At 48.2% G+C, this 18,226-nt stretch overlaps 1 protein-coding gene across 2 annotated transcripts in view; it reads right to left on the bottom strand.

Moving 5' to 3' along the window:
* Nucleotides 1-5,739: 5,739 nt before the first annotated feature.
* CELF6 (CUGBP Elav-like family member 6) overlaps nt 5,740-18,226 on the bottom strand; it is a 31,712-nt gene continuing 19,225 nt past the window's right edge. The window contains exons 4-13 of one of the 2 annotated variants that reach the window (XM_027067711.2): nt 10,514-10,642; nt 10,336-10,415; nt 10,025-10,168; nt 9,769-9,901; nt 9,537-9,683; nt 9,297-9,359; nt 8,951-9,031; nt 8,721-8,864; nt 7,926-8,081; nt 5,740-7,067 (exon numbers count right to left, since the gene is read on the bottom strand). In XM_027067711.2, the coding sequence (XP_026923512.1) occupies nt 7,954-8,081; nt 8,721-8,864; nt 8,951-9,031; nt 9,297-9,359; nt 9,537-9,683; nt 9,769-9,901; nt 10,025-10,168; nt 10,336-10,415; nt 10,514-10,642 (1,049 nt within the window). In that variant the 3' untranslated portion in view covers nt 5,740-7,067; nt 7,926-7,953. Of the gene's footprint in view, nt 7,068-7,925; nt 8,082-8,720; nt 8,865-8,950; nt 9,032-9,296; nt 9,360-9,536; nt 9,687-9,768; nt 9,902-10,024; nt 10,169-10,335; nt 10,416-10,513; nt 10,643-18,226 lie in introns of both variants that reach the window. The other variant, XM_027067710.2, reaches the window with a different exon arrangement.

Raw genomic sequence — 18,226 nt, 5'->3', positions numbered from 1 at the left:
TTCTTGCTTAAGCTGGTTTGTGTTGGTTTCTATCACCTGTCGTTCAACCAGTTCAAATACAAAAATAGAATGCAGTGTGCAGATACTAAGTGGGGGGGTGGGGGGGGGGTTGGTGAAATTGACATGAAATGGAGGCAGTGGGTGTCTGATACTCCCTGGCAGGAAGGTTGGAAGTCCCTGAGATTTGAGTCACATATCTATCCTAAATGGAGATCTCAGGGACACACTGGAGAAATATCTGGATGTTGAAGTGTGCTGGCCTCTTAAGAGTTTCATCAAGGTCCTGAATTTCTGCTTGTCTCTGTGCTAGCATGACTAGAACCATGCCCAGCTTTGTTTAGAGTTGCTTTTTCTGCCTATGGGCAGCAAGTTAGATGGCCAAGGGGCAAACAATCATGCGTCTTATAGATTGTAAAAGCCAGACCCTCTTCCGCAAGCTAGAGTGAGTGAAAACAAAGGCATAGATTAGGACATCCAACAGGAGATACCGGAGCTTAATGACTGAGAAGCTCTGGAGAAAAAGTGTGACCCTCCACACCACACTTGAATGCGGCTTTTATTCTCCCAAAAAGATTTTTTTGAGAGAGAGAGGGTAGGGGGGAGAAGGAGAGAGGGGAAGAGAGAGAGAGAGAGAGAGAGAGAGAGAGAGAGAGAGAGAATCCTGAGCAGACTCCATGATGCCAATGCAGAGCCGGATGCAGGGCTCGATCCCAAAGACTGTGAAATCATGACTTGAGCTGAAATCAAGAGTCCAACGCCCAACTGACTGAGCCACCCAGACACCCCTATTCTCCCACATTAAAAAAATACACATATACAGGGGCACCTGGGTGACTCAGTCGGTTGAGCGTCCAGCTTCAGCTCGGGTCATGATCTTGCAGTTCATGAGTCCGAGCCCCATGTTGAGGTCTGTGCTGACAGCTCAGAGCCTGGAGCCTGCTTTGGATTCTGTGTCTCCCTCTCTTTTTCTCTCCCCCACTCGTACTATGTCTCTCTCTCTCTCTCTCTCAAAAATAAATAAAAAACATTAATGTGTGTGTGTGTGTATATGTATATATACACACACACACACACATATGTATATATATATACATACACACATATATATACATTTTACTTAGAATTCAGACAGTACTGGGGATTCTGGTGCCTGGGGATTCCCACTGTGAATCCTGTGGGAAAATGTAGGATATATTGGTCACAAACCTCATGTGCCTTCTTGAACTTAAATCCCCACCTGTGCCAAACAGCCCCTCCTCTTCCACGTCTGTGGTAGAGATGCCACATGGCAGGCCATAGGATCTGACTTCCCAAGCACCCACTTAGGGGGCAACTGATGCAACTCAGAAGTATGGTGGAGGTGGCTCTCTGTGGGATGCACATTGGCCAACAGGAAACAGGAAATGAAAGGGGCACAGATGGATAAACTCCCTCTCAATTCTCCTCTTGGTGAGCTGCTCCAATGTGCAGTTTCTCTTTGCAAACACCATGTGCTTAGCAAACAACACTGCCAAGTGACCTGTTCTCTCCTCATGGCTCATGCGAAGATGTGACCAACACAGTAATGTGTTGTCTTGCATTGCTTCACATCTTTCCCAACCCATGTCTTTCCTCCCCTCTCATCATCCTAGGCTTTCATCTCCCCATACAGTGTCAGCACAACAACCCTTACCTCAGAGTCTGTTTTCAAGAGTACTTGGATTAAGACACGGAGTCACAATCAAAACCCCCGTCCCAACGTTAGGTCCCAACAGTGAGATAGCAAGAAGGTCCTGTGGACACAGCAGATTTCCTGCTCAAATGCGGAGAATCTAGCCCGGACTGCTGGCTTTCTGTCAGGGGCCCAAGGCTAAGGTTGGGGTGGGGGTTCAGGCCATTTCTAGCCTACTCCATAGGAGAAGCTGAGGCTCATTTCACAGGCTGTCTTTTTGCCTCCCTGCATTTTCTCCTGGAGACTCAATACTTCTCTTGGGAAAAGTCAGACCTAAGCTTGCAGCCTGTTCTGACTTCTGGGTCTCTGCTCTTAGGCAACTCAAAGGCCAGAGCCTGGAAGTTCAAAATCTCCTCTACAGATGGCCCACCAGTCAAAGGTTCTGATCAGCCCAGGCTGCTGGAGGGTGGAGAACACTGTGACATTGGTATATAAAGCCGGGGCTGGGGAGAAAAAGAGTGGCCCTCTGCCCTTTTTGAGTTTGCACTTGGCACAGATTTGGTCACCTCTTTGTGGGCCCCACATGGCTCAGCCTGGAAGGTCAGCTACTTAGACTACCTTGGTTCTGAACTCCCTGGGCCCATGAGGTTTCTTCCTTCATTGGTTATCCCCAAAACATAAGGCTGTGTGACATACTTGTATACAGGTACTGGCCATAAAGGGAGGCTGAGAGGTAAAAAACAGCCTCTGAGTCCCTGATGGATTTGGCTCTGTCATGATGCAGGCAGGTGCCATCCGAACAGTGGATGCCCAAAGATTACAACTGAAGCTGGAAATAATCAAGAGAGATCCTGTGATCTCCATGTCCTTAGCATCTTCTTTGGGAGGGTATTCCATGCATGTTATGTTCCACTGAAGCAGAGGTGAAACTCCAGGTCTGGTCAGAGCACACAGCAGATCCAGATCTGCTTCACTCTCAGAGGTCATTCACCCCATCTCAGACTAAAGGTCTTTTCTTCCTACATCGAAGGCATCCAGGTTGCATCCAGGGAGAAAGAAATTCCAGGGGCACTGCCAAAGGCTGAAGACTCTTCCCACAGTCCCCAAGTGATATAAGTTCTCAGAGGGCCCACTGCTTTGGTGATGTGACCTCAGTGTAATAATGGACATGGCCAGAGGGCAAGCGATAGAGCAAGCTGCAGGGTGGCCAGAATGAGTGCTTCTATGGTTGCCTCACTCCTATCCTAAGCATCTCCTTGGGGCTGAGGCATAGGAGCCAGTGCCACTCAGGGATTTTGACTATCTGGTCAGGGCTACCTGGATCATGAGCCAGCCAAGTGTTGAACAGATAATGTTTCTCTGGGGGCACTGAGAAGATTAAGATTGACTTACCACCATAGACAGACCATTGTGGAAGTCATGAAGCTGAGGGGGAGGGGAACAGGCAAAGTGTGATCTATAGCTAAGAAACAGAAACCTCAAGGGCCTGATCCAGGTTCAAGGGCGAGGACTTAGCAAGATTCTTGATGATGGCTACTAGCTCACAGAGCGCCCAGGAATCAAATCAGTTGCTTTGAAAGGATTGTATTGCCAGAGAATCCTTGCATCTGGCATACAGGGCTCTGGGAGTGCATAATCTCTAAGACAATCTTTACACCCAAAACCATGTCTGAAAGGAAGAGGAATGCTTCAGTTCCAGAAGGAGCATCCTCCGAGGGATTTCCATAAAGGACAATGGATACTAGGAGATATTTCACAGTGGAAACGGCTAAGAGCAATCAGTTTTGTTAACCATGAAACTCATTCCACTGTCCAGAAAGATGTAATATATGCTATAGGTTAGTGACCATTGTTTTTTCTTCTCCCCTATTCCAGATGGAAGTTTTCCTTTCTTTCTTAAAAAAAAAAAAAAAAAAAAGTTATCCTCTTTCCCTCTCCCATTTCTTTTTTAAATAAATGTTTATTTATTTTTGAGAGAGAGCATGGGGGAAGGGGCCGAGAGAGGGGGACAGAGTTTTCGAAGTGGGCTCTGCACTGACAGCAAAGAGCCCAATGCAGGGCTTGAACTCACGAACCAAGAGATCATGACCTGAGCTGAAGTCATGACTCGAGTCATGATGCTTAACCAACTGAGCCACCCAGGTGCCCCTCCCTCTCCCATTTCATATTGGCTATGCACTAGAAGCTAAATTGGTCTTTTAGCCATAGTTTGAAAAATCATAAGTGACATCCAGACCTGATCAAGAATTGCACATCACAAAGGGACACTGGACTGAGGGTTCGGTAAAGCAATTGGACATGATTCTGTTTTGTCTCCCATTTTTGTTGGGCCCAGGATTGTTTCATTGTGGGGCAGGCACATTTTTTAAATTATGTTTGTCAAGAAAAATGTAGGTGGATGCTGAGCACGAAAGGGGTGGAATATAGTGGATGCATATTGTTTATCTGCCCATCATTCCTTCCTTTGGGCACCCATTTCTCTCTGCCACATAATCCTGGTGAGGCTATCACTTATGGTGGCCTATTCTTCCACCCTAGAGGCAGGCACATGTCCATTCTGGCCAAAGTCCTCCCTAGGACATTTGAGTTAGAACTAGTGAGGCCAACATATAAAGGGAAGCAAAGCCAAGAGATGGAGACATCATCAATTGAACCCCTTAGATCTAGTCATGCATGAAGGCAAATGCATCCTTTGGTTTATCAATTGTTTGAGGTTTGAATGGGGGTTTTGACACTCGCAACTGGAAGAGTCCAGACTAATACATGCACACACAACAGAGACACAAACACCATGTTGTTCAAACTCATTGGATATTGTACAAGTCTTCCGTGATCTAATAGGGGTCAGCAAACTTGTTGTCTAAAGGACCAGATAGATATTTTAGGCTTTATGGGGCATATATGGTCTCTGTCTCATATTCATTTTTTGTTTTATTTTTACAACCCTTTAAAAAATGTAAAACTCTTACTAGTTTGTGGCCATACAAAGGCAGGTTGCAGGCCAGATTTATTCACAGGCCACAGTTTGCCAACCCCTGCCGGACCTCTGCAGCGTTGGCACATGATCTGCTAGTTCTTAACCATGAAGCAAGATAGTTTAAGTGCCATTTTGGTCCAAGCGTCTTGATGTGACTCTGTAGTGAGTTAAGGTTCAGGACAGAGATAGGAATGAGAAAAGGCTCTTGTCTTGGTGCCCACTGTCTGCCACATAATGGGCACCGAATACATGGTAATCATTATTGTTTCTTGGTAATAAAAATAATTTATCAAAAAGAAGCAGCTGTCCTAACAGCTTTGTTCAAATGTCAATGCATCCTTGAAGACCCTTCTCTCCCTCATGTCCTTTAGGAAACCTTTCTCTGACCTCCCTTCCCCATCAATACTCTACTGACCTCCCCCTTCCTGAATCACATACTCTACTGCTTGTGATTACACACCCTGTGTGTCCTGTCTTTCCCACTAGCTCTGAGCACTTATAACATGCCTGAGCCCTAGCTCCTAGCACAGTGCTTAGCCCCTAGCACGGAAGGGCATCCATGCCGCCATTTGAATATCTGTTTGAAGGTGCAGGTGCTCTATATGTCCACCTCTGTCCAGGGTGATCAGTCTATGTGTCAGCGTTGTGCTCGTGTAGCGATGCCCTCAACACTGGTTCCTCTCCCAATGGGAAATTATTTGTTAATATACACTGCACCTTACCTGGTAATGTTATTACCATATCTGTTATTCATCCCATTCACTCCAAAAATGAGTCAAAGACAGAGGACCAGGTGGGAACAAGTTTTCTTAGATTCTGTTATGAAGGAGGAACCCTCCAACCCCCACCCCCCCCCACACCCTTTCCTGTCTGATGTAATATCAGATCAGAGGCCTCCAGCCTCAGCCACATCTGGGGATCAGAGGGCCCACCACACGGCTGGGGCCCCAGACCAGTTTGTCCCATGTCTATGAGGTGGAGGGGAAATGATCCTCCTGGGAAAAATATGTGCAAGGCCCTGCAGGCCCAGGACAGGCTGACCAAGGCAAGGTGAGTCATGGTGTTCTAGGCTGAATCTTTTGCCCATCTCACAGAAGCAGGCAGAAAGCACCACCGTTGATCAGCTTTATATGGCACCCACTGAATACAACAGATAGACAAAGACAGACAGACAGAGCACACACCACTTCTAAGCTGAACACTGCTCACCATCTAGAAGCACCTTGGATAAGCACATGTGAGACACTCTTGCATAGGAAAGATGTACTTTTTAAAGGAATGAAGAAGTATTTTGGCAAAACATCTACTTCCCTCCCAGGTCCTGGGTAAAGAGGGACCTCTAAATTCTGAAGCTTCTACATATTGAAAATTATCCCCTTCTCAATGGCAGTATATACAGTAGCAAACCTTCCAAGTCTGTTGTCACAGCCCTCTACATATATCCTGAATCTACTTTACAGGTGGGCAAACATAGACTTGGAGACAGAAGGTGGCCTGGAACAAGGGGACACTGGGGCTGACTTAAGGTGAGGGGAAACAGGAGGTGTCTCGGCTCAGCCAAAGGCAGGGCCTCTGTCTATCTGGATGGGGAAGGGAAAGGCTGGGGTGGTTAAAACTCCCTCTCTTCCTGTCTGGGGAAGCAGTGGTTCCACAGGAAAGGCCTTCAAGAAAGACACTCCTGCTGGCTAGAGGGCCTCTCAGGGTGGCAAAGGCCAGGACAGGCCAGAGCTCCTCCTGGAGCTCTTCAGAGATGCTCTCTGAGTTTGGGGATTATGGGTTCCCTGCTTCTATAACTCTTTTTGTTACCTGCATGGGAGCTAGACCTTAAGTCCTTGATTATTTTAAAAAGGCAAGGTGGGGGGGGGGGGACAATTTAAGAGGGAATGAGACACAGAACAATCTTTCCACAGCCTCCCTCTGCCTGGGCTGAGGCTTTCAAGGGTCTCCTTCACCCTGTCTCCTAGGGATATTTAAAGGCAGCTTGTATGAGACTCTATACTGTCTTTTTGTTTCTCTTGTGTTTTTTTCTTTTGTTTTGTTTTTGTTTTTGTTTTTTTTTGTTTCTTTGTTTTAATTTATATAGATATATATATTCTTTAAAAAAAAGCAATAGTCCTTTGGTCCCTAAACTCTAAGGAATGATATGATTTTGAAAGAAGTAAATCTGGGCTTCCCTTGCGGAGAAGCCCTTGGCACCCCCAAGGCCCTCTGCTGGTTCCCCTAGACAGTCAATCCTCAGCCAGCCCCAGCTGCCTTGCCAGCCTGCACTCTATGCCACAGGCACAGGACAACCCACTTGATGAAAACAATCCTTAACGTGGCCTGAGCCCCAGGCGCCAGCCTTGGGTCCGATCCACCTCCATTCATGGCTGCTCCTTCGGGAAGGGCTGCTCAAGCATTTCTGTGCTTTTCCTTTCCTTTCTTCTCACTCTTCAGTTTCTGTTGTTGGGTATTGGTTGATAAGGAGAGAGGAAAAAGAAAATATAAAGAGGCAAAAATCACTCTGGAGGGCAAGACAGGAGGGAGCCGCCTGCCCCAGCAGTGACGTCTCAGGTGAGTGAGTGGACCTCTTTTCCCAGGGGTAGAGCTGCCCCAGGCTCAAGGCAGCAACCTGATCCACTGAAGTGCCCTTGGATCCTCCTGGGAAGATGACTCCAGCCCCACACCCTCTCCAAAGAGCTCCCTGGGATAGCGCAAGTGAGGCAGGGCCACATGGACCTTCTGAGACAGCAAGTCTCTGGAAGGCGCAGGCAGCTGGCCCTGCCAGAAACCTAAGGGGCTTGTCATCTCTCTCCCCATCACCCACCAGGCCCTGTGGATCCTGCTTCTTTAGCTTATCTGCTTCTCTCCTCATCTCCATGTTCTCTGCCATTATCCCACTCTCCTGCATCTTATCCCTTCTTTGCTTAACTCCCCAGTGTCCAAACTTGTGACCCTTCACAACTTTTCTAGTCTCATCCTCCACCTGCCCTGCCCTCCCCGCATACAACTTCTCTACTCCCATGGCCCCCTGTGGCTCTCCCTGCAGTAGAACTACTAATGGTAGTTCTACTAATCTAATGGTTAGATCTTGCCATAACTGTCTCTCCCAGATTATGGAAACAGGAAGTTGTCTAATTCATCTCCATCCTTGGAGAAACATCAAAGTCTCCAGCTGAGGATTCCTCCTTCGCTTCTGGCTCTTCTCTCCCAGACTCTTTCAGAGGTGGGTGCTCCTGACATCTCAAAAGGAACATCAAAGCGGACAGGGCCTCCATCACTCAGGCCCCATCTGCCTGGGGTCCACCAAGGACTCACCTTTCTGTGGCTGGTCAGTGAGAGAAGATCAGTAAGGCCGATTGGCATCCTTGGGCCTCTTTAGCTGGACTTTGAGCCTCTTCATGCCAATTTGAAAGCCATTCATGGCCTGAATAGCTGTCTGGGCACTGGTTGGATTGTCAAAGCTAACAAACCCTGGGGAGCGGGAGCGGGGGCGTGGGCAGAGAGGTCAGCTGGGAACTCTGCCTGGCAGGGTCCCTTCTCTCTGACAAGCCCCGTCTGTCCCTGTCCCCTCCGGCCAGTCCCATCAAAACATATACCCCCCACCCTCCATTGTTTGCATGTGCTTATGCACACATGGATACACACTCATACTTACATAGGCAAGTGGCCTAAGTTTCCTAAAGGTATAATTCTTGGAAGGACAGGAAGAAATTCTGAGTGTGTTGGCAATGGGGAGTGTGCGGCTTGGGGGGTTTCCTTGTCTTTCCCTGACATGGGTTAATTCTCTGCCTCTACCGCTCCCATTCTAGTCCTCTAAACTGTAGCTGGGGCTGGAGGGGATCTCTGGCCCCAGACTATATTCTTCCTGCCCTGCTAGACTCTAAAGCCTGACCTGGTCGAACATCTTCCAGACACCTGACTTTCTCAGGTGAACTTGAAATGGCCTTGTTCTGGTCTGAGCTTACTACTGTGAGGCTTACTGGTATGTGAGCCTGCTTTTGTGCCATATGATTCTCTGGGAGTCATTGACTTATGGAGGGATAAGCCTAGGGTCTGCACTGAATCTCGAAGTTATGAGTGGGAGACGCCCATGGATGGGGCTCAGCTCACCGAAACATTTGCTCTGGTTGGTGGCTCGGTCCACAAAGACTTTGGCAGAGACAACAGCTCCAAAGGGCAGGAATGTTTGTATGAGTTCTGCATCACCAAACTCCTGAGGCAGGTGATAGATGAAGAGGTTACAGCCTTCGGGGCCTGCAGGAACAGCAGCACGCTGGTTCAGGGGAGGGACCCTGAGTCCAGCCCCACCGCACCCTGATCTCCAGCCCCCTGTCTCTCACCTTCTCTTTGCTGCTGGGGCAGGGCTGAAGACTGCTGGGGAAAAGCTGTGCTCACTGGGGCATAAGCCGATGGATAGGCTGCTGGAGACAGAAGTGGGAGTGGGCAGTGACCCCCAGAAGCCATCCCCCAAGCATGGCCCCATCTGCCTGGCCATCTTTGACCAATTCAGCCCAGTTCAGGTAACCCTACCCCTAGAGGGGTTGTTCTGGGCCCAGGGATGGGGGGATGGGAGGGTTGACTCCTCAGGAGAGAGCCTCCCCCCCCCCGCCCTCCCCCTCCCCAAGTTTCCCTATTCCTTTCTGGGGCCCTTCAAACCCCCCCAGGCCGCGTAGCGCCAAGTGAAACCTGCGTAGTGGTGCATCCCAGCGTAGGCCTGCTGCAGGGGGTCAGCCACGCCAGGGCTCTGGGCTGGGGAGAGAGGGGCGCGAGGCCCACGGTGAAGGTGGGCGGGTGGGGAGGTGGAGGGATGTTGTGATAGGCAGCAGGGAAGGAGGAGTCCCTTCCCAGGGCGGTTGCTCCCCCCTACCCCCGGCTCCCCGCACCCCACTCCTTTTCCGGGAGATTTGGGCGGAGCGGAGGGCCCACCTGGGTAAGGGGAGAGCCCGTTATTGTAGAGAGTGTCAGAGCCCGGCTGCCCGTTGGTCTGGGGAGTCAGGGGGCCGAATCCATTAACCCCGATGGGTGCTGGCAGACCGGGAAGCGAGCCAGGGCCGCCGCCCGGCGGGGAACTGGCTGCTGGAGGCGAGGAGGTCGGAGAGTCAGGCCACAGCCCTGCGGGGCCGGATCCCAGCCTCCGCCCCGCCCCTGCGCGCAGTACCTGCCGCGGGCAACAGCGGCGCGGCTACCAGGCTGAAGGCCGCCACGTGCTGCATCTGGGCCGCCACTGCGGCCACGGGGCCTAGGCCCGGGCCCTGTGCCGCCGCCAGCAGGGCCGCCTGGTGCTGCAGGATCTTTGGGAGGGAAGAAGGGCGGGTGTGGAGGACCCAGCGGCGGGCAGCTGCCCTGGCTCCCGACCTCCAGCCTGGTCCAGCCGCCCACCCGCCCTTCCGTGACCTCCGGGGCTAGGCACATACCGCGGTGGTGTAGGCTCCACACGCCCCCAGAGGCAGCGGTGCCGGGTGGAAGGCGCCCAGCTGGCCCGCCATCTGCTGCATCCGCCGCAGCGCGCGCTCCCTGTCCGTGTCCGCCAGCTTGACCACGAGGCTGGACGAGGCTCCCTGGGTAGGGCAGGGGAGGCCGCCGTGACCAGTCCAGACCCCAGCCCCGGCCCTAGGCCAAGCGCTTTGCCCATTAGGCCTTTTGTTGGGGGCACCGATCGCATGTGGGGAGAAGCCCGTCCCCACCCCCACTGGCCTCACCCAGGGCCCCGGGTGCCCGCCCTCACCGCCATGGTCCGGCTGCCATGCAGACTCTGGATAGCTGCCTGAGCTTCCCCCTGACTCCCGAACTTCACAAAGGCACAGCCTGGGGCAGAATAGAAGGATTGGTGGCTCAGGCCACAGGGGCCAAAGGGTCATGCGGCCCAGAATGAGGCAGGAAATCCCAGGGTCAGCTCAAGTCACCTTTACTGGTACCATCAGGGCTCCGCAAGACGGTGCACTCCTCGATATGGCCAAAGGGCTGGAACAGGCGCCTGACGTCCTCCTCACCCTGCTGCTTCCCCAGCATTCCCACAAACAGCTTTCGGTCCTCTGGGGACAAATCCAGGAGTGACCTGGAGACCCTAAGTCCTCTTGGACTCCCCAGAGTAGCCAGAGGAGTTTAAGAAGGTAGTTCACCAGGGCCCAGCACTGGGAAGAGGTATAGGGAGTGAGAATGCCCTGGGGCTACAAGGTTGGGTTTCTTTGAGGGGAAGGATGATCTATAGACAGATCTAGAGGAAAAGAACTTAACCCAAATACACCATGAAAACTCACGTCGTGAGAAAAAACAAGAAAGACTGCTTGCTGCTCTTGTGGAAAGTGATTTGGTTGATCTCTTTGGTTTGGTAGAGCCCTATATACATCTTTTATATGTTTGGCCTTTCTGTTGTTAGAGTCCAAGAAAGGCTATTTTGGACCATTTCAGCCTTATTCAGGGAGGGGATCCTCAAAGAAGGCCTTTGTATTCAGACTGGATTCGGAGAAGAGAAGTTCACCTTTGCTAGTCAGCCTGATGGCAGTGCTATCAATGCCCCTTCCTGTGCAAACCAGGGAGGGTTCTGGGCAAAAAACAAAAAACAAAACAAAACAAAAACAGCACAGAAAGCCTTTGTCTCATTGTACTACCTCATCCCCAGATATTGAACACTGGAATGATGAATCTCCAAGTCTGGCACCAAACTCAACTCGGGTGCCCAAAGGTTGAAAGAGAGCAGGAAGCTTGGGTTCCTGAGTCTCCAACATTAGCATTTCCCCCCTACACTTGCCAAACCCTTGACCCTTTCCTTAACTCCCAGCTCAACCAACTTATTCCCTCGTTGAGCTTCCAAGGCCCTCATTGAGCCCCATTGCCTCCTTTCTGCCTTCCCTGATTCTCTTGCCCTGATCCTTCCTCAGGTGTCCATGCTAAGAAGAACAGTTCTTTCTGCCTGTAGAACTTGGATGGCCACCTGAGAACAAGTCATATCCCTCCCTGTCTTCACTCTTCCTCTGGGAGTAGAGATGCCAGGAAAGGGACTGCAAACTTTGCGTGTGTTCCTTGGAGCTGGGGCTGGAAACCAGGGCTCATCTGCACATCTAGCAAGTCAGGTCTCAGCAGCACCGTCCAGGAGCCCAGGGTAGAGGGGCCCAGCCCACAGGGCCTACTGTCAAAGCCCTGTCCTTTCTGCACCAACAAAAATCTCTGCAATAGGATGCGGCTTCATGTAGGCAACATACATTGACAGCGAAGGAATGGGTGAGATTCTGCCTTCAGGCTTCACCTTCAGATCCTAGAGCCCAAGAAAACCCATCCCACACTCCTTTACTCCTTGACAAGTTTGGCTAGGCCACTGGGGATCCCTGGGTCCTGAGTGCAAGGGAGACAATGCTGGTGAGAGTCATAGACTGAAGCCTGGGTGGCAATGAAAAGGAAGAATAGACTCCCTGAAGTTAGCAGTGGAGTGAATCTCCAGCAGGGTTATCTGTGTGTCCACATTTTACCTGGATGGTATGGGGTTCAGCCTAGGCTGTCCTGGGAGTCTAAGGGGTCTATCAATTCTGTGTCTGTGTGGAGGGTGGGGGCTGTGGTTTACATGGGACAGGCAGAGCATGTTTCAGCAGAATCCTGCCCCCTTTTCAGAGGGTTGCTGCCCATTGATCCCAAGGGGGAAGGGATATACAGTGTACTGTGGCTGGAATCCTAGAGGAAGCGCTGGCCTTCTGTGGTGAGAGTACAATCTGATGAGTGTGCTTCACTTCTGGGAGTGTTAGCCACAGAAGAGTGCTTTTGGAACAGATCACTGGTTTCTTTCTTTTTTTTCTTTTAGAAAAAGCTGTGGAATATGCTGTTCTAACAAAAACATTAGGATGAAGCTCAAAATGTAAGAGACAACTGCTCTGACTGAAACCAAAAAAGTGGGGGTGGGGATGGGGGGGCTGAAGTTCCTCTTGCTTCATCTTCTAGAACCCCCTAAATGGGACTCCAAGGAAAGTCCTTTAAAAACCACTGACCTAAAAGATAACAAACATACGGTGTATGAAGAGGGATCTGAGATCATCCTTTCCAGGAAACCAAGAAGACCAGAAAAGGTCTTTCACGAATTGCTTGATCAGTCTGCTGGTGGCTTTGCCTTGATGTCGGAAGACAGGCCCTGTTTGCTCAGGGAATCACACCCCAGAAAACTGTGTCATTGTTCTGAGCTATGATACTAAAGTATGCCCATATGTCTGTCAGAAGTCCAGGGGGCGCTTAGAGAAGATCCTACGACCTCGAGTCCCAAGGCTTAAAGAGGGCTTCATGATGCCCTAATTTGTAGTGCAGCTGCATCATTGGGTAGGGCCTACAAGATGGTGATGGCACCTAGGTAAGATGTTATACCACATGGACCAGCATCCAGGTAGCCCTAGGTAGGAAGAGAAAAGTCAAGGCTGAGATGGAGCTCCCAAGACAATAAACAAGATTGTGTAGACAGTGGCCTGATCCTTTATCTGCTCTTCCTCTCGTTGCTCTATTCTGCTGATGGTGGTCAGTTCAAGCTCATGACACAGACCATGAAATTCTCTGATCCTTCTTTTCCAGTGCCAAGTCAAGAATTTCAATTTCCACGAGAGGACACTGACCCTATGGTTCTGGCCTACTGGGCTCTACAGAATTTGAAATTGAAATGAAGCTGGTGTACAGGCTGGGCTGTTTCACAGGTGTCACTTTGAATCCTGGTATTCCCTTTACCACTTTACGGGGAGCCTGATGATGTTTGACAGGAGGATGATCTAGGTCACAATGACCATGAGTTTCAGGTGATCTTGAAATGGTGGGATAAGTTTCTCAGGGACCTGCCAAAGAGAAGTACAGGCTAGACCTCCTAAGAGTAGCCCAAAATACACAGCCCTGAAGGTTCTGAGGGCTGATTAGTGCCCCCAGAGAGAGATGGTGGTGGGAGTTAGCCCAGGTAATTCAATTTCCTCTAGTTCAAACTCTATCAGTTTAGGAAAGCGAGGGTTCTATAAGACGTGGGTCAGAAATGTCTGGATAAAATCATCCCATGGGCAGTGGGTGGGGCCCCAGCAAGATGGGAATATCAAGGAAGGAGGCTCAACCTTCCCAGAGTGGAAGGAATTGGAAGATAGCATTAGTGTGAAGTTGAGACAGAATTAAATAGACACACAGTTGAATAGCATTACCACATTCTCTTGTTGTCAACTAAGGTGTACTCCTTGGTCTTCTATCAAATGCTTTTTTGAACCCAGATCAAGTTGTTTGGGCCCAGAGGCCCTTCTCCTTAAAGCTGCCTTGTGTAGCTGGCTATACAGGTCAGGGATTCTAATGCAGCAAGTGATGGGCTTTGAGAACCCAGAGTCAGAGTCAGTCCACTCCCTCTTCCTCAAGAAAGGCACCAAGATGCTGTTCAAGAAAGGAGGCTCTGCCTCAAGTTGGCCCAGAGGAATTCCTCAAGGGCCCAAGCTTCTGGCTTCTAGGCCTCTCACACCCACTCACCTTCCTGTTGGTGGGATGTCATGATTGTAGGGACTGTGTAGGAACAAGGTACAGCATTAAACCACCAAATATATCTTAAAATATATATTAAACCACCAAATATATCTTTAAAATACTGGTCCATCTTTCAGTCCAAATTCCAACCCCAGGGGTCTTGCTGGTGGCAGCATTTGGAGCATAGCCTCTCTCCCCTGATGTTCTTAGTGATGACTCCAGCATAAGGAGCCAAGAAAGCCTGGGATAGTCAGTGAAGGAAATACCCAGGGTAAACCAGAGTCTTCTGGTCCAACCTTATAAACATCAAGAAGAGTTTTAATTCCACAAAACAAATGTTAGAACTAATAAACAAATTCAGCAATTTGCAGAATACAAAATCAACACAGAATCAGTTGTGTTTTTATACACTAGCAACGAACAATCCAAAAAGAAAATTAAGAAAACAGTTCCATTTATAGTAGCATCAAAAAGAATAAAATACTGGGGCGCCTGGGTGGCGCAGTCGGTTAAGCGTCCGACTTCAGCCAGGTCACAATCTCGCGGTCCGTGAGTTCGAGCCCCGCGTCAGGCTCTGGGCTGATGGCTCAGAGCCTGGAGCCTGTTTCTGATTCGGTGTCTCCCTCTCTCTCTGCCCTTCCCCCGTTCATGCTCTGTCTCTCTCTGTCCCAAAAATAAATAAAAAACGTTGAAAAACAAATTAAAAAAAAATAAAAATAAAAAAAAGAATAAAATACTTAGGAATAAACTTAAACAGGGAGGAAAAAGACTTGTCTCCTGAAAACTACAAAATATTGCTGAAAAATTTAAGAAGACACAAATAAATGGAAGACATCTTGTGTTCATGGATTGAAAGACTTAATACTGCTAGATGTCACCACTACCCAAAGAGATCTGCAGATTTAATGTAATTTCTATTAAAGTACCAATGGTATTTTTTGCAGAAATAGAGAAATCCATCCTAAAATTCATATGAAATCTCGAGAAACCTTGAACAGTCAAGACAATCTCAAAAAAGAAGCAAGTTTGAGATCTCACACTTTCTGATTTCAAACTTATTACAAAGCTACAGTAATCAAGCAGTGTGACACTGGCATAAAGACACGCAGACCAATGGAATAGAATAGAGGCCAGAAATAAGCCCTCACATATATGGTCAAATGATTTTTGACAAGAGTGCCAGTCTTTTCAACAAATAGTGTTGAGAAAAGTGGATATATACATGCAAAAGAATGACATTGGACCCTTACTTTCACCGTATACAAAAATTAACTGAAAATGAATCAAAGACCTAAGCATGAGTGCTAAAAGTATGACACTGTTAGAAGAAGTCAGGGGAAAAGCTTCATGACCTTGCATTTGGCAATGATTTCTTAGATATGACACCACACACACAGGCAACAAAAGTAAGAATACATAAACTGAACCACATCAGAATTAAAAACTTCTGTACATCAAAGTACACACTCAGAGCTACAGAGTAGGAGAAAATATTTGCAAGTCATATATCTGATAAGGGGTTAATATCCAGAATAAGAGCTCCTACAACTCAACAACAACAAAAAACAAATGATCCTATTAAAAAGTGAGCAAAGGGGCTCAGTTGGTTGGGCGTCCGACTTCGGTTTGGGTCATGAGTTTGAGTCCCATGTGGGCTCTGTGCTGACAGCTCAGCGTCTGAATTTGGCTCAGGTCATGATCTTGCGGTTTGTGGGTTCGGGCCTGTGTCAGGCTCTGTGCTGGCAGCTTGGAGCCTGGAGCCTGCTTCAGAGTCTGTGTCTCTCTGCCCCTCCCCCACTCACGCTCTGTTTCTCTCTCTCTCTCTCTCTCGCTCTCTCAAAAATAAATAAACTTTTTAAAAAAGTGAGCAAAGGGCTTAAATAAGCTTTTCTCCAAAGAAGGTACACAAATGGCCAGTGAGCATATACAAAAATGCTCAACACAACTGTAAATCCTTAAAGAAGTAAAAAAGCCATAAACCATATCACCTTACACCTATTAGGATGACTAGTTTTGGGGAGAGGGTTGTTTGATTTTTTTAAATTAATTAATTAATTTTGAGAGAGCACGCACAAGTGGAGGAGGGGCAGAGAGAGAGAGAGAATCCCAAGCAGACTCTGCTCAGCGGGGGGCCCTATGCAGGGCTCAATCCCACAACCCAGAGATCACAACCTGAGCCCATATCAAGAGTCAGCCACTTAACTGCTTAAGCGAGTGAGCCACCCAGGTGTTCCTAGGAGAAGAAGGAGAAGGTGGAGGAGGAGAGGAAGGAGAAAAGGATAAGAATAAGGGGGGGGGGGAGGAGGAGTGGGAGGAGAAGAAGGAAAAAATAGCAAGTGTTGGAAAGAATGTGGAGAAATTGAAACTGGGGACTTTGTGCACTGTTGGTAGGAATGTAAAATGGTATAGCCACTGTGGAAAACAGTGTGGCAGCTCCACCCAAAATTTAAAATAGGATTACCATATGATCCAGCAATACCAGTTTTGAGTGTTATATCAAAAAGAATTGAAAACCAAGTCTCAGAGAGATATTTGTACACTTATGTTCATAGTAGCATTACCACAAGAGCTAAACATGGAAGCAACCCAAATATCTATCAGCCAATGAATGGATAAAGAAAGTGTGGTGTATATACATGTATATATGTACACACACACACACATACACACACACACACACAATGGAATATTATTCAGCCTTTGAAAGGAAGGGAAATCTGACATATGCTACAACATGGATGAACCTTGAAGACATGATGCTAAGTGAAATAGGCCAGCCACAAAAAGACAAATACTGTATGATTTCAGTTAAATGAGATATCTAGAGAAGTCAAATTCATAGAAACAGAAAGTAGAGGATGGTTACAGGGGCTGGAGGGAGTTACTTAATGGGTACAGATTTGGGGTTTTATAAGATGAAGAAATTCTGGAGATGGGTTGCACAACAATGTGAATATACTTAATACAAGTGAACTGTACACTTAAAAATTGTAAAGGTGAATATAAAAGTGGTAAAGGTGGTAAAGTTTATGTTATGTCTATTTTACTATAATTTTTTAAAATGAAGAAGGGGCTGGGAAAATAAAATAAGATAAAAAAAGAGAGGGACGCAAACCACAAGGGACTCCTAGCTACAGAGAACAAACTGAGGGAGAGGCGCCTGGGTGGCTCAGTTGGTTGAGCCACCAACTTCGGCTCAGGTCATGATCTCATGGTCTGTGAGTTCGAGCCCCGCGTCGGGCTCTGTGCTCACAGCTCAGAGCCTGGAGCCTGCTTCGGGTTCTGTGCCTCCCTCTCTCTCTGCCCCTCCCCCATTCATGCTCTCTCTCTCTCTCTCTCTCTCTCTCTCTCTGTCAAAAATAAATAAACATTAAAAAAATTTTTAAAAACCCTGAGGGTTGATGGAGGGAGGTGGGGGGGTGGGGATGGCCTAGATGGGTGATGGGCGATGGACATTAACGAGGGCACTTGTGTTGAGCACTGGGTATTCCATGTAAGTGATGAATCACTAAATTCGACTCCTGAAACCAATATACACTATATGTTAACTAACTTGAATTTGAATAAAATCTTGGAAGAAAAAAGATGAAGAAGGGCTCTAAGGAGGGCTGAAAAATAGGCACATAGACCAAGAAAGAACAGAGACTCTGTTGTCCCTTAATCCTGATCCAGAAGAACCACACAGTGAGGTAGAAAGGTAGACCAAGCCTGAGAGTCCAGGTTCCTCTGAGAGAGAAGAATCTCAGGATCCAGACTGTATTTTCCTTTGCAGGCTGTATACCTATACCTGAAGGGCTCGTCAGCGCCGTTCAGCCATTGCCATGACCTAAAAGTGTTAACAATCAGCTTTGGGTGATCTGTTCTGAGTCAAGCTTAAGGAGAGCACCTCCTTTTACCTTCAGAGGTAGAATTTTTAGGAAGTGAAACATCGACTTGAGTAGCCTTAAGCACTACTGTGAATCTTATCCAGTCAGGTCTTCACTGGAAGAATGCCTTTTAGAATTAAGTAAGTATAAGGATCAAAGACAAATATGAGTGTCAGGTGACCAACTGAACAGTTGTTGCTAAGGTGTATATGTGACTTAGGTCAGAGGCTATGTCCCAGTATTATGCAATTCTGAACATTCTAGCTCAATACTTTAACTCAAAGTTCAGTTGTAAAACAC

The sequence above is a fragment of the Acinonyx jubatus genome, chromosome B3, assembly GCF_027475565.1.
Source record: "Acinonyx jubatus isolate Ajub_Pintada_27869175 chromosome B3, VMU_Ajub_asm_v1.0, whole genome shotgun sequence".
Classification (NCBI taxonomy): domain Eukaryota; kingdom Metazoa; phylum Chordata; class Mammalia; order Carnivora; family Felidae; genus Acinonyx; species Acinonyx jubatus.
This window is presented reverse-complemented; position numbering and strand designations above follow the sequence as displayed.